At 35.8% G+C, this 14,562-nt stretch overlaps 2 protein-coding genes across 4 annotated transcripts in view; one reads left to right on the top strand and one right to left on the bottom strand.

Moving 5' to 3' along the window:
• Prestin (solute carrier family 26 member prestin) overlaps positions 1 to 11,371 on the bottom strand; it is a 29,233-nt gene extending 17,862 nt beyond the window's left edge. Inside the window, exons 1-2 of the mRNA XM_087354486.1 lie at positions 11,233 to 11,371; positions 501 to 662 (exon numbers count right to left, since the gene is read on the bottom strand). Of these exons, the coding sequence (XP_087210612.1) occupies positions 501 to 662; positions 11,233 to 11,326 (256 nt within the window). The 5' untranslated portion in view covers positions 11,327 to 11,371. The remainder of the gene's footprint in view (positions 1 to 500; positions 663 to 11,232) is intronic.
• CRMP (Collapsin Response Mediator Protein) overlaps positions 1 to 14,562 on the top strand; it is a 118,376-nt gene that overhangs the window by 19,452 nt on the left and 84,362 nt on the right. The gene's annotated exons all lie outside the window — the stretch shown is intronic.

Raw genomic sequence — 14,562 nt, 5'->3', positions numbered from 1 at the left:
TAGAACTTGCAGTATCACTTGAATTAAACGTGAATTTATATTTAGTTAAAGGAGAAATATATACATATATTTATTCTTCAAGTCTATACACAAACTATATTAATATTGATGTTAAAAATTAAAATTGATATAAATATTTCGCGCTATTTATCGTTTCCTCGATGTTACAATTTGCGCTATATATATTACAACATGTTTCGATGTCTCAGCATCATCTTCAGGTTTTATTTTTAAAACTATTCAATATTTTTTAATGCACGCTTTTCAGTATTTGTAGATTGTAGGTTGTAGTTGTGGATGTTCCTTTTTTCTTCTGATTCTTTTGCATATTATGTGGTGTATTATGTTATTTGTTCATTATTTCTGTGAAATTATCAACAATATAATTAACATTATTAATATTATTTATATGTAAATGAGTTTGGATATTGTTATAAAAGTTCACTATAAACAGAAATATATGTTAATTTACTCCTTTTAATATCGAACGTAGTTCTTACCCTGTGGGATGTGCATCACAGCAACGGTGATACCAGAGATAAGATCACCAACGAAGTCATTACGCCACTTGTAATGAGGAAGCCATTGAGTTATTGGAATTAGGTTCTGTAGGAAATGGAGAAACTTCCATTCTCTGTAGCAGTTTTTAACTCGTCCCAGAACTGAAGTAAATAAATGCTCAAATATGAATTGTTCTTCGTTAAGTCCATTTCACACTGCATGATTTTACAGTGGTTTTTACCGATGTTTTCAGCTTTTATAAGCGAGAATTAATATCACCTTTACAATTTGACACTTGGTTTATTTGATGTATTTATGATTCATTTAGTGATACTATCAGTGGCTTAGACTTTATAGAATTGAAAGAGGAAATTGTTAAGGATATGGAAGGAAGGTCATTTCCTGGCATTTACGTAGAGTGACTGTGGAAAAATATAAGAGAAACTTCGGTCAGAATAGCCGGTATTTAGGCTGAAATTTGAATACGGAATCTTCAACATACGAAGTAGTAGTGCACAGTTGACAGATGTTCGTGGTTGTGTTCGTACCTTTGGTCAGAGGTCTCTTGTAATCCACAGAATGACAAATGATCCATGAGAATTCTGGTGCAAACAATTATGCAGATTTAAGATGTGATGTGATAGAATTCTTTGTCAATTGAATAATTTTTTTTTTTGGATATTATCCATCGTCTAGTAAATATAAAACGTAAAAACGACGTTTCGGAGATGGGACTCTATCTCCGTCTTCAGGTTCCTACTCAGTTGGGCCCACTAGATAGAGCTAATCCCTATCTCCGGAATTCTTTGTGTTCTTATTAATACTCTTATGAGTTAGGCCCATGTGGCCTGTTTCAATTCAGAATTTTTTTTCTAAAACTGTGAATCAGTTTTAATATTTGGCGTGACACCTTGGACAAGTGATCACCCTGTCGCAAGGCAGAACAACACAATTAGACACGGGCAAACATCCATGCCTCGAGTGGGATTTGAACCGACAGTCTCAGTGTCAAAGTGAGCAAGAACCACCCCATTTTCTGCAGTTTGACAGGTCTTTTGGAATCTTCCGAAATGAATTAGCCTTTTACCATTTCAGGCCGAATTATAACTATTTGTCAAACTGTTTTAACGTCCAGTATCTCCGCGTTTTGCACACAGAGTGATGGAGCTCGTGTGATATTCAGTGCAGACAACGATGATGTTCTCTTTGAGGTACGGATTGAATTTTTAAATCTTATTTAGACGAGCTTCGGATTAAAATTTCGCCAAAAAGTATAGCTTGAGCTTCTAACGAAACGTCGATTGAATGTATGCGTGAGATAATATGTGTTCATTTCAACCGAAGCCATTCGTAACTGCTGGATTTTCAGACGTGTCTCTGCGAGATGCGAGTAGTAAATGATTTTTATTTATTATTTATTTAGTGTTCTGTCTGACGACAGGTCCATATGAACAGGATCCTTCCATCCTTTTCTCGGACTGGGACCTGTTCATATACGTTCTTGGCAGATGATCCAGAAGTGGTTTGCCATTGCCTTCTTCTGTGTGTGAATGGAGTAATTGTTGGGATGCCACGGAGAAACCGGGGAAGCCCCCGGAGGAAAACTCCGTGTTGCCTGGACCACGGCCTTGCCCAACACAAGTTATAAATTCGGGCACCGCCGGGAATCGAACCCGAGACCCCCAGGATTACAAGGCCAGCGTTCTAACCGCTAGACCACCGTGGCACGCTAGTAAATGATATTGGAGTAAAACGATTATGAAATATGATCTGAATTAGTCGAAGTCCCTCTTGTTAAATGTGTTAGATAGGGTGTAATGAAACACAGTGTGATGAAGACGTTCGACATTGAAACAGAAACATAAGTTTAACTCTTTTAGTGTTTCTTCAGACGCAGGAAACTATAATCGAAGGTGGGAATGTGTAAAAGGGTGGGGTGGATTTACGTTGAACTCAGTCTGATACAGAGATGTGCTATCAGTTTAAGAAGGGGCTCGCATCAGCAAAGTATATTTTCTCCTCAGTATTGGCGTTTTGAAGTATGGACGGGCAAGAGGTATCGATATATGGATGTATCGACACACGGTTGAATCGACTGTATCACTTTATACTTTCTGGACCTAATGTCGTGATCGAGTGGTTAACACTCGTACTTCGGGAGCTCTCGGGTTCAAATCCCGGCTCGGAGACCGGCTATCGTGACTTTTCTTTGTGGTTTTCCACATTCTGTCCACGCAAATGGCGACAACGAAGGGCTCTGATAATAGCCGAAGTTCAACCTATTACTTCCGAGCCCCTCAGACTACATCACGTCGAATGAAATGTTGATACTGAATAATGAATGGTAAGGATGTGGAAGGAAGCGGTCGTGGCCTAATTTAAGGTACCATGTCGGAATTTACGTAGAGGGACTGAGGAAAACCACTGAAAGCCTAGTCATGATAGCCGGTCTCCGACGAAGCAGGAGCGTTAACCAAGGTTTTAGATTTTCACGGTATTGTTCATTAAACCTTTGATGATGTCATCACTTTCTATCGAATGCATGACAAAAGAGAGGCTTTTGACCAAAATGGGAATTTGCCTACGCTGACGGGGGTTTGGATTTAAATCCGGTCGCTTATTTAAAGCCACGAGACCGTTTTTTATTTGAATCAGTGTTTCTCAGACATTTCAGCCTGTGGGCACACAAAATCAAGGTCATTATCACGTTGTTAATGAATGGCTCGTCTATGTATGTATATGAATATATAATAATGAGTGACTCCATAAACTTCAATTATGTATTTATCTGCAGACAATCGCGAAGCCAAGACAGTTAGGCCACAGCTTAATGACCTATTAGTTGGGGACAGTGTGTTAGAGAAACAACGTCACGAATTTGTTTTATATGAGAAATGTCACGCATTTAATACACGCATTTTACATGCTGTGTATGTTACTTGTGAAGGTTTTATTATGAACATAGAAATTTTATATTGTTCTTCCATCGGTTACAGAGAAGAAGAAAATGTTTTTAATTTCCGTAATCAATGCCGCAGAAAAGCAACTTTACGTATGAATTACCCTCCCTCCGCCAACCCAATGGGTGGGGAGGCTTCCCATTCTCCCCTCCCATCTCCTTTTATTTCCCCTCATTTTATAGAAGGAAATGTACAGCAATTATAAACAGTTTGTACTCTTTCAGCGTTGAGTGGTAACGCACGACAGTGGTCACGTATTTCATATGGTCCTTTTATTAATAAAATCTTAGTTTCATCGGTCACATTTTCTGCCATCGTTCAGTAGCTCACATGACAAAGATTCACGCGCAGTGATTTTGTCGAGTTTCTCCTCCCACGTTCGTAATCAATCCGCAGCAACTCCTGCCATAAACTCGCCTACTACAACAGAGCGATCAAGCGGCAGAATTAGGTATTAACACTGTTAGCAGAACCACCTTCTGGCAGAGGTTTTGTATGAACATAACCTCAACATGATTACGCTTCTAGGCGTCATTTGCCTCTGGTATCTTCGACCCGAGGCCCCCGTTACATGATTTTGGAATTGGCCAATTTGAGAAGGGAACATGTTTATGCTACCGAGAAGAACATTGACGTAAATGTGTCTGTTATCTAAGCGTATCGTCAGGTAAACACAAATTATGAAACAAAAGTTTTTGTAGACGTAGGCGTGCAACTTTAAAATCGCGTCACTACTCGAAGGTGCATTGTTCCATTGTTCAGATGATATATTTGACAAAATTATTACTGTGGGATAATACAGGTAACGTGTTTACAATTTTACAATGTAATTAAAACAGAACTGTTTGAATAGTAATTACATGTTTACAATAAACTCAGCGGTGGGTTGAAATAACAGCTGGTTGCCGTTTTCAAGTGAATACCAACAAAACTTTTAAGTCAGTTATCCTTACTGTCAGCTATTTTATTAATTTTTTCTACTCTCGTTGACACAGATATGAATATCAAATGTGACCTGCCGTAATTAAAAGGTCACTGACTCCAGTTGTGATTAAATAATTTACGTCAGTTTTATTTGAGTAAATCTTTTTTAAAAAAATAAACCTATTATAGTTGTCTGCGTGTTAGCTGATTTTATCAGCTGTTCTATACCATATTAATTTTTATGTTTCCCAAATTTTTAGAGCCTTCAAGCATAGTGAATTTTTAATTTATTGTCTTTTTAATTGTGAAACGCAGAGTCAAAATATTACGATATTACGAAATTTCTATCATATAATTATGTATAATAGGCCTTTTATTGTGTATTCATTTCAATTATCTAAAGGATCTACACTCATTTGTTCATGGCTGGTTGACTCGATTTTGACTGAAGCTGTTATCATAGTATATTTTTAGGATGACTATAAACTATTCAGGCATTTCATCGTGCTTCGGGCTACCCATTCCTCTTTGCTTATAGACCTGAAGAATTTTTCTTCCGGTGTTTTCATAACGTCATAAGCGTCCTTCATAGGACCTGTTTCTGTGCATTATGAGTGTCTAATGTTTTTATGGTCCCCCGTTTTCATTCAATACGATTTATCGGCCTTGACTATGGATCATTGTCCGTGCACTTAATTAGGAACCTACTACGGCCAATTTCCATCGTCTGTCGCAACGCCATGTTTTTCTGACAGTACGAGCCTTCTCGTTTGCGCACTTCACGACTTTGGCATTGCGCAACCTTGTCGAACCTATACGCTGATAATACTGATAAAATGTATTTGAAAACAAATACTTTGCGAGTTTTTGGGCTGTGTTCATGTGAAAACGGAAATTAACCTACTGGTACCATTAAAGCGGGGGATTTTCAGAATAGTAGAACGACTGTGAGATTCTAAAAAAGACCTAACTTCATATACTTAGCTAAAAATGCCACTAAAATGTATCAAGGATAATTTCACAATAAAATTAATCTTTGTCAGCAGTCGCGTATCGTTTTCTGTACAGAAGGTCATGACATTTAACCTCAGGTTTAGCACACGTGTTCTTTAATATTGACCGTACAAGCTTATATCGGTGTAATTCCTTATTTAATTTCGGGATCTCAGACGTAATTTTCGCATGTTAACTCCACGGTCTGTATATGACACCTAATATTGTTAGGCTGGTGAAATCTGCTACGCCACGATCGGCTGGGAATGTAGCTAGGATGGAGTGAAACAAAGAATACATTCAGAATTTTACTGAAAAGATTTATTAGACAGCGGCTAATTGGAAGACCATACAGTGTCACGATGAACATTAAGTAAGTAGGGTTTGAGGATTTGAAGTGGACGGAACTAGCTAACAGCCGTGTCCAGTGGCGAGATTTTGTATTAGCGTAGTTCAAAATTCGGGTTGTTCTTTTAGAGAATTAGTTGTAGTTAGATTTTAGCCATTTTACGTGCGAAGTGAATTAGAGTCTTTATTTTATACAAAATAAACTTATTTTGAATCTGTTTACGCTGACAGACGAGCTTCGTGCCCTCTAGAACAGTGGTATTCAACCTGGGGTACGCGTACCCCAGGGGGTACGCGAAGACATCTTAGGGGGTACGTAAAATTTAAAAATATATATATATATTATTTTATGATAAACACTGAATAATCAGTAATTTAATTTATTTAATTTATTTTAGATGTAGATTATATACTATATATAACTTGAATTATACACCAACAACTTTGGGGGTACAAAATTTAAGAGAAATTATATCTGGGGGTACGCGAAGACATCTTAGGGGGTACGTGAAATTTTAAAAAAAAATTATATTATTTTATGATAAACACTGAATAATCAGTAATTTAATTTATTTAATTTATTTTAGATGTAGATTATATACTATGTATAACTTGAATTATAAACCAACAACTTTGGGGGTACAAAGTTGAAGAGAAATTATATCTGGGGGTACGCGAAGACATCTTAGGGGGTACGTGAAATTTTAAAAAAAAATTATATTATTTTATGATAAACACTGAATAATCAGTAATTTAATTCATTTTAGATGTAGATTATATACTATGTATAACTTGAATTATACACCAACAACTTTGGGGGTACAAAGTTGAAGAGAAATTATATCTGGGGGTACGCGAAGACATCTTAGGGGGTACGTGAAATTTTAAAAAAAAATTATATTATTTTATGATAAACACTGAATAATCAGTAATTTAATTCATTTTAGATGTAGATTATATACTATGTATAACTTGAATTATACACCAAAAACTTTGGGGGTACAAAGTTGAAGAGAAATTATATCTGGGGGTACGCGAACAAAAAAGGTTGAATACCACTGCTCTAGAACAACGAGTGAATTATATTAGCGTATAAATAATGTATTTCAAACAATTATGATAATATTCGTGTTCACTGCAGGCAGGAAAGAATTGGGTTTAACAGAAAATATTTAAATAAGTACCTCGTACTTCTATTTTAATTTTCGGGATTTGGGGCAGTGGTTCGCAACCGGTGTGTCGCAACAAGGGTTCATGTATGTCTCGAATTTTTATAATAAATTTTACATTTCCAAGTTGGTTATGTTGAATAGGATTGGTTTACCCGCACAAATATGCTCAAAAACTGCAGTGATTTATAAAAGAGGTTTGAATAAACGTCCACTTTTATAAAAAAAATGTCAGGGTGTTTACAGATAGTTTCATATATTGGTATAGTGTGGTCTGTATTTTTAAGACGTTGACATTTATTGAAATTAGACCACTATTCCTGTGTACAACCTTGACCGCATTGTTTTACTAGCGTTTTTTGAAGAACGTGTTTGCGGTGAGTGGAAAGTTGGTTATTTAACATCGATATTTAAGAAAGGTATTTGCTAATCCATCCGAGTGTAAGCAATTATCGATGAGAGATAAGCGATTGTAAGTGTAATCGATTATCGAGGGTGTAGAGGGGGCGAATAGGTTTTTGATGTGGTCGTTTATCACAAACATTTTTGGGCGTTCTTTACACTGCAACGGTTACTCTGGAAACATTTGTTACAGTTTTTAGTCCTTTGGAGTGAGAGTGACATTAGTCCACTTGCCAATTTTTGACAAAAGCCTTTGAACATATATACTTTGGGACATTTTGTGGATGATCAAATGTATCATATTTCTTGAAACTTTGTTTCCTCTTTTTAAAGAGCTTTAGCGTTAGAAGGAAAATTTTCGTAAATGTATTTTAAGTATCTTGTGCTTACGTTTAAAATTCGAGCAATTTCTCATCTTTTATAGAAGAAGCGACGATTTATGGTGTAGAAGTAAAGTTTGTCTCACTACACGCCATGTAGGCGCTTGGGGTGAGTGGAGGTATAGCTCCTCTCTTCTTTGACCTCGGCACTAGATGGGGGTGAGTGGTTAGAGTCACGCCCCGGCCGGCTTTACCCCCGGGAAAGGACCCCCGGTACCCATTGTAGAGGAGGCTGGGTGGGCCCCAGAGCCAGTCTGGACGCAGAGGCTAGAGGAAAAATCCTCTGCCCCCGTCGGGGATCGAACCCCGGTCGTCCAGCCCGTAGCTAGTCACTATACTGACTGAGTTATCCCGGCTCATGCGATTTCTGGTGTAGAAGATTAAATTTAGATCAGTGCCCAAAGATTTGTCTCGGGATTTGAGCCCATGATACATATCGCAATTTTAGATTTTTTTTGTAGCTGTGTGTACTGTTTAAAAGTCCGAGTCTCTTATAAGGGCGAGACGCGATGAAAGATGACTACTTGCATGTCAGAGTACCCAAAATTCTAAGCTAGACTTAGGTTATATGATAAACTTTCTCTCCTGTACGGCCTTTATATATTTCCCTCCTTTTAAGATGTGTAGGCCATATATAAATCCCCAGTTAAAGTATTATTGTCGCGATATAATTGTAATCAAACGTCGTGGTCGAGTGGTTAGCACACCAGCTTCGTGTTCGAGAGGTCTCGGGTTCAAATCTCGACCCCGGAGACCGACTAACTTGACTGAGGGTTTTCGTGGTTTTTCTCAGTCCCTCCAGGCAAATTCCGGGATAGTACCTTGCGTTAGGCCAGGACCGCTTCCTTCCATATCCTTTCATTCGACGCTGTGTAGTCTGAGTTACTGTAAAAACGTCCCTAAATAAATTTCTGCATTCATACGTTTGTGTGCCAAACAGAGGACGTTTGGTTCGCTGTTGAGACAAGGAATTAGATGCAATTTGATGTTAGATGGCGAACTCCGTGTTGTTTGCGAAATATATTTTCCCGTATAATCGATAAAAACGTAACAAAAACATTTAGATGCTACAAATACGTACGTTTAATTACATATACTATTAACATTTTTTAAATATTTACTAATAACAAAAAAAGATTTTGTATAAAATTTAATACGGTGGAGACCAACTATTTTTAAAAAAAATGATTCCAACGGATCGTAATAACGTTCTATTGTCGTAAATTTTAGGTTTTAGCTACAATTTATTTATTTTAATATGTTAAATAATGTCATTATTGTATTAATTTGAAACCTTCTAACGTTTACGACAGATTTTCTAAATTAATTTTTAATCCACTACTCGGTTTATCTGCCCCCAGATAATCGGGAGTCTACTGTATCAGATTATGTGATACTACGAAATAAACTGATTTTTATTGTTGGAACAAAGTTTAAACAACAGTATCTTAAAAATCCACCACGGTGGTCTAGTGGTTAGAACGCTGGCCTTGTAATCCTGGGGGTCTCGGGTTCGATTCCCGGCGGTGCCCGAATTTATAACTTGTGTTGGGCAAGGCCGTGGTCTAGGCAACACGGAGTTTTCCTCCGGGGGCTTCCCCGGTTTCTCCGTGGCATCCCAACAATTACTCCATTCACACACAGAAGAAGGCAATGGCAAACCACTTCTGGATCATCTGCCAAGAACGTATATGAACAGGTCCCAGTCCGAGAAAAGGATGGAAGGATCCTGTTCATATGGACCTGTCATCAGACAGAACACTAAATAATAATAAGATGAGGTGGTCTAGCGGTTAGAACGCTGGCCTTGTAATCCTGGGGTCTCGGGTTCGATTCCCGGTGGTGCCCGAATTTATAACTTGTGTTGGGCAAGGCCGTGGTCTAGGCAACACGGAGTTTTCCTCCGTGGCATCCCAACAATTACTCCACTCACACACAGAAGAAGGCAATGGCAAACAACTTCTGGATCATCTGCCAAGAACGTATATGAACAGGTCCCAGTCCGAAGGATCCTGTTCATATGGACCTGTCGTCACACAGAACACTAAATAATAATATAATAATCTTAAAAATAAAGCATGAACAACAAGTTTATGACTTCTGAAGATACATGCATATTAAAACTTAAATGTTTATTGTAAGTTTCTTGATATTTTTCGGATGTTGAACATTATTTTCAACATATTTGTTGATTGGTAGTAGATATTGTTTTTCTGTTTTATTAGATGCAACGATAAAATGGCATTGACAGTAACGTGACACTCGTTTCTAGATTAGGTTAGAAGCAGACGGTTGACCAAAGAAACTTTCCAATCTCTTAAATTATTTCTAAAATTAAGTTTCATGTGTTCAGAGAGCTATATTTTCTTACGAAAGAGACGCATACAGTTTGTAAACCAGTGAATTTGGCATAACTACGAATAATCAGAGTCTGGGACAGATACTGGATTACAAATGAGGATGGATATTTTAGATCGAAAGTTTTTTTTTTTGTCAATGAATTAATAAACGATAAATACGTGTTTTATTAAATTACACGTATGTACATAATATTCTTATCTCTCTGTGCAGCGTTGACTTTTTCATTTACATTGCTAAGAAGTCTTTATCTTTCTTTCTGAAGCATGGACATGCACTGTTTTTTAACGAGATCTCTCAGGTTCAGCAGCGAGGCGCAGAGATCTTTGATTCGATGCTAGGGACCTGCACATAGATGAACTGCGAAATGTAGTGTTCGACTCAAGATCGTAAATAAACTGAGTAGGGAATGTGGAGGGATATCTGTAGGTCAGTTGTTTGCTTTAATGTCCAAGAGAATAACAGTTTTACGTTATATAATATTTATCTATGAATATGTTATCGAGTTTGGTTTAAGGAACCAGGACACATAGCAATGAATGATATGGAGGTTCATATGTACTTGTTGTCATATATTTATTGGAAAATATGAAATGGCCAGGGCATATAGAACGAATGGGAATAAACTAATACGTTAATGAGAGGATGATATTAAAAATGCATGTTATGGAAACAGGATGGACTTTTCTGAACTCGAAAATGATCAATGCGTAAAATTGTTATTTTCGAATTTGATCATCGTTTAATTTATAAAATTATGATACTACGTTTTGGAAGCTGAATTATGCTTTCGTCTTCATGTAGAAAACATCAGGTTTCTAACATATTTCCTCCTCCCCACCGTCTTTATACTTGAAGACAGAAGCATAATTTAATTTTCAAAACGTAATTTTATAATTTAGACGATGAATAAAATCAAATTTAAAAGTTTCACATGTTATAATGCACCGTTGTTCAGAAATACCCCAGACTTCAACAATAATTAACGTTATGATTTAATAAATTAACTAATTTAATGACCAACTGAGTTTATAAATGAATCTGTCATCTAATATTTGTGTGTCAGGTCAAATGTCCATTATAATGTTTAAAAACGCGTGTAGGGGGTTTTGAATACAGGCGTCTGGCATCCGTGATCGTATTTCTTAGATTATGTCGCGTCATATTGTCAACAACTGATTCTCTGCAGAGACTTACCGGTAGACGCGGGTTTGTAGTAGCCATACGTCCTGTGGAGCTCCTCATTCTCGTAGACTGGTCTGTCGACCTTTAGAGTGCAGTTCTTGTCCATGACTCGACAGCACAGAAACTGAACCGCTCAACGGAACCCGTCGTCTTTTATATGGTTCACAAACGAGGCCTCAGTGTGAAGATTATCAGAGATCAAAGGCTGGAAACATAAAGAGGGAAAAAGTTACGTTATTGGCCATGGAAGGTTGAAATGAAAGCACAATTACAGGGGACATTCAAGATAACTTCCTTATCGGCTTCGAGTCTCTGTCCGATCATTAACGCAAAGGCGAGCATGGACCTAAGACGGAACGAAAGCGGAATGGTGAATAAGCACATTTCTTAAATACGTTTTTTTTTATTATTATTTGTACCTTCCTGGTCTTGATGTTATTTTATTGTGATTTAAAATGTTACTGTATACAAACTCAAGCAAACAAAAACAAATTCTTTGCATTTCATTTAACATTTACCTCAATTTTTTTTTAAAAATATGTCTTAATAGTCGCTTTTAAATGTATGTTTTATGTCTTATAACTATTTTAAACTGTGAACTGTGTTAATAGAAGTTTAATAAAATGTAATTAAAAGTATAATATTTGATATATACGCGCCATTTTCCGGATAATGTTTAGTAAAGTTGGATAATAAAAGGAATAATGAGATAAAAGATATGTTAGAAGGGGTGGATATCGTAAAATTTGTAAAATCTCTCAGATTGAGATGGTGTAGACTTATGGAAAGAATATTTATAAAAACGTAATGAAAGGAGCTAGGAAAAGAGATATAGATAGATGTAGTTCAAGAGGATTTTAAAATTATGGGAATAAGACATTGGCAAGTAGTTGCTAAGTATGTAATTGAAGTTGAAAGATGGTGGTGGATAGATATGACAATATGATGTCAAAATTTTGTACCTAATTGTGGCTGTAGGAATTCATATAAATCCTGTTATAAGGAATCTGAAAATTTTAACGTAATGATTTTTGAATATAAATCTTTACTATATATGGTACAACATTTGAAATTTATCTGTCACTGTTAATTTTGACGTCTTCTGGGATAAGAACCATTGCTAAAGGACGCGGAGCCCGTGGCTAATTGTTCGAATCAAAAATTATAAAAAAAATATAAAATCCAGTAAGCTGTAAGTTTAATATTTATTTACGCCAAGCTGTGTATTTAGCTAAAATTTCATTATTATCTTTTTATGTGATTACAGTCAAATTGGTATAATTTAATATGCTTTTTTTTTACAATTTTGCTTTCATCCTTTAATTTTACGTTGTATTTTATCTGCGAGGTATATGATTCTGTTGTGGTTACACTTTCTCTAACCCGTTCCAATTGTGACTTAGCAGTTAACACTTTTGCTTCGCGTTCGGGTGGACCTGTGATCTAATCTTAGTTTTGACTGAGTTACCTCGTGGTTTTCCTTATTCTCTCCAGAAAAATAGAACGTCATCATTAAGTTGATAGATACTCATATTGTTAAACAAATTTTAGATTTTATGGAACCTGAAGAATCCGTACTGTATTCACGGAAATTCTTTATTCAACCTACCTCGAATTTTTATATATTCACGCCCTATTTCACAAAAACACACTTCAGTACATGTTAAAGCATGTTACATTTTCATTATCTTGTTTGAGTCAAGTTAAAATTACAAATGTTGAAGCTCATCCTGTTACGTTAACTTTCTTAGGGTCAATAGTTTCCTCAGAATTTTATAAAATTCTGAAACTCCTTGCATAATTCTGTCTACAAAGCAATATTCTCTTCACCAGTGAAGTTGTCCATTCGAATGTGGCATTGCAGTTTAGACCTGACTAAACTTTTTATTCGATTTTGTTGTTGGATGTTGGTGCATTTCAAAATGTTTAAAATTCACCTTTCTGCTACGAGTCTACTAGAGTAAAAAAATTTTTCGACAGAAAGAAACACGTAGCCTATTTGATTTTTTTTGGCCACAAAGAAACCTAACCTAACCTAACCCACAGGGACTTTCGCAGGTCACTGCAGCTGTGAAAAAGGCACACTACATGATTAATAAGATAGTGTAATTGCGTCGTATTGTGAATATTATATCAATTATTTGTTTTAATCCGTCTGATCACAATATAATTTTTATTTAAAATTTCTTATAATTAAGATAATAAAATATCATTCATGTTCCATATCGATTGATCGATTTACATTTCGGAACACTTACACAACATGTTTCGGTTTTTATAAAACCATCATCAGGTGTAAAATATATCTAAGAACTTAAAACTCAATTATGATTTCTGTAGTTTTTTGGTGATGTTTCATTACGTTTGTTTTTCCATTTTTGGGCGAAGGTGTTGTTTTTCTTAAATGTTATTAGATGTACATATCGGCCAAAGATGTAGGAGTGAGTGTCCCGATATGTCCAGAAGTACTAGTGTCTTCGAATAGGTGTGGGTCAAAGATATTTTATTATCTTAATTATAAGAAATTTTAAATAAAAATTATATTGTGATCAGACGGATTAAAACAAATAATTGATACATGATTAATGTAATATTCCTTGGATATTGTGTGGGTACGTATTAAAAATAACACGAGTCCAAAAAAACTGTATCTTTAAACTCTGCACGTATAAAGAATTTATGTATTTTAAATTATTCTTGAGGGAAAATAAATCAAACGTAAAATTAAATAATGTGTTTGCTAATATGGTTTCTTTTTTCGTAGTTTTGTGGACTTCTGTGGTTTTGGAAATGACACCTCATGTTTTGTAACGCCAATGTTATCCTATCTACTCCTCTCTGTAGTGAGAGAGAGGCATTTAAAGTTGGCCATTGATTTTTTCCGTAACTTCTGTTTTGAATGATGATAAGACATTCAGACTTGGTTAATTCGACTTATGAATGAGTGCATTTGATTTTAATTATCTTAAATGTAATTGACGTGTATGAGTCAAATTAAGCTCTCAAAGATAAGTTCCTATGCTTAAAAATTCGGTTTAATTGATGATAAATAATATGGGATATTTTCATTATGAAACCAAGAGATTGTAGAGACGTAATACAGCTGTCAGATTAATGAATAAACTCTTCTGCTCTTAACAACGTACATGCAAAAGATTTTCCCGATTCACTAAAAATTTGTGACATTTGACTCATTATATCAACATTGTGTTAGACTCTTTTCATTATTTGAGGAACTCCAGTATAGGCGTTTCGGGAATATATCAATTTTAAATTCGCTGGCAACAAATTCTCGTTAAAAATTTACTAAGATTTTATTCTTGGACACTGTACTATATCACG

This window comes from Zootermopsis nevadensis, unplaced genomic scaffold (assembly GCF_977971745.1).
Source record: "Zootermopsis nevadensis isolate Lab colony 2312 unplaced genomic scaffold, Znev_1.0 Znev_ptg000023l, whole genome shotgun sequence".
NCBI lineage: Eukaryota > Metazoa > Arthropoda > Insecta > Blattodea > Termopsidae > Zootermopsis > Zootermopsis nevadensis.
This window is presented reverse-complemented; position numbering and strand designations above follow the sequence as displayed.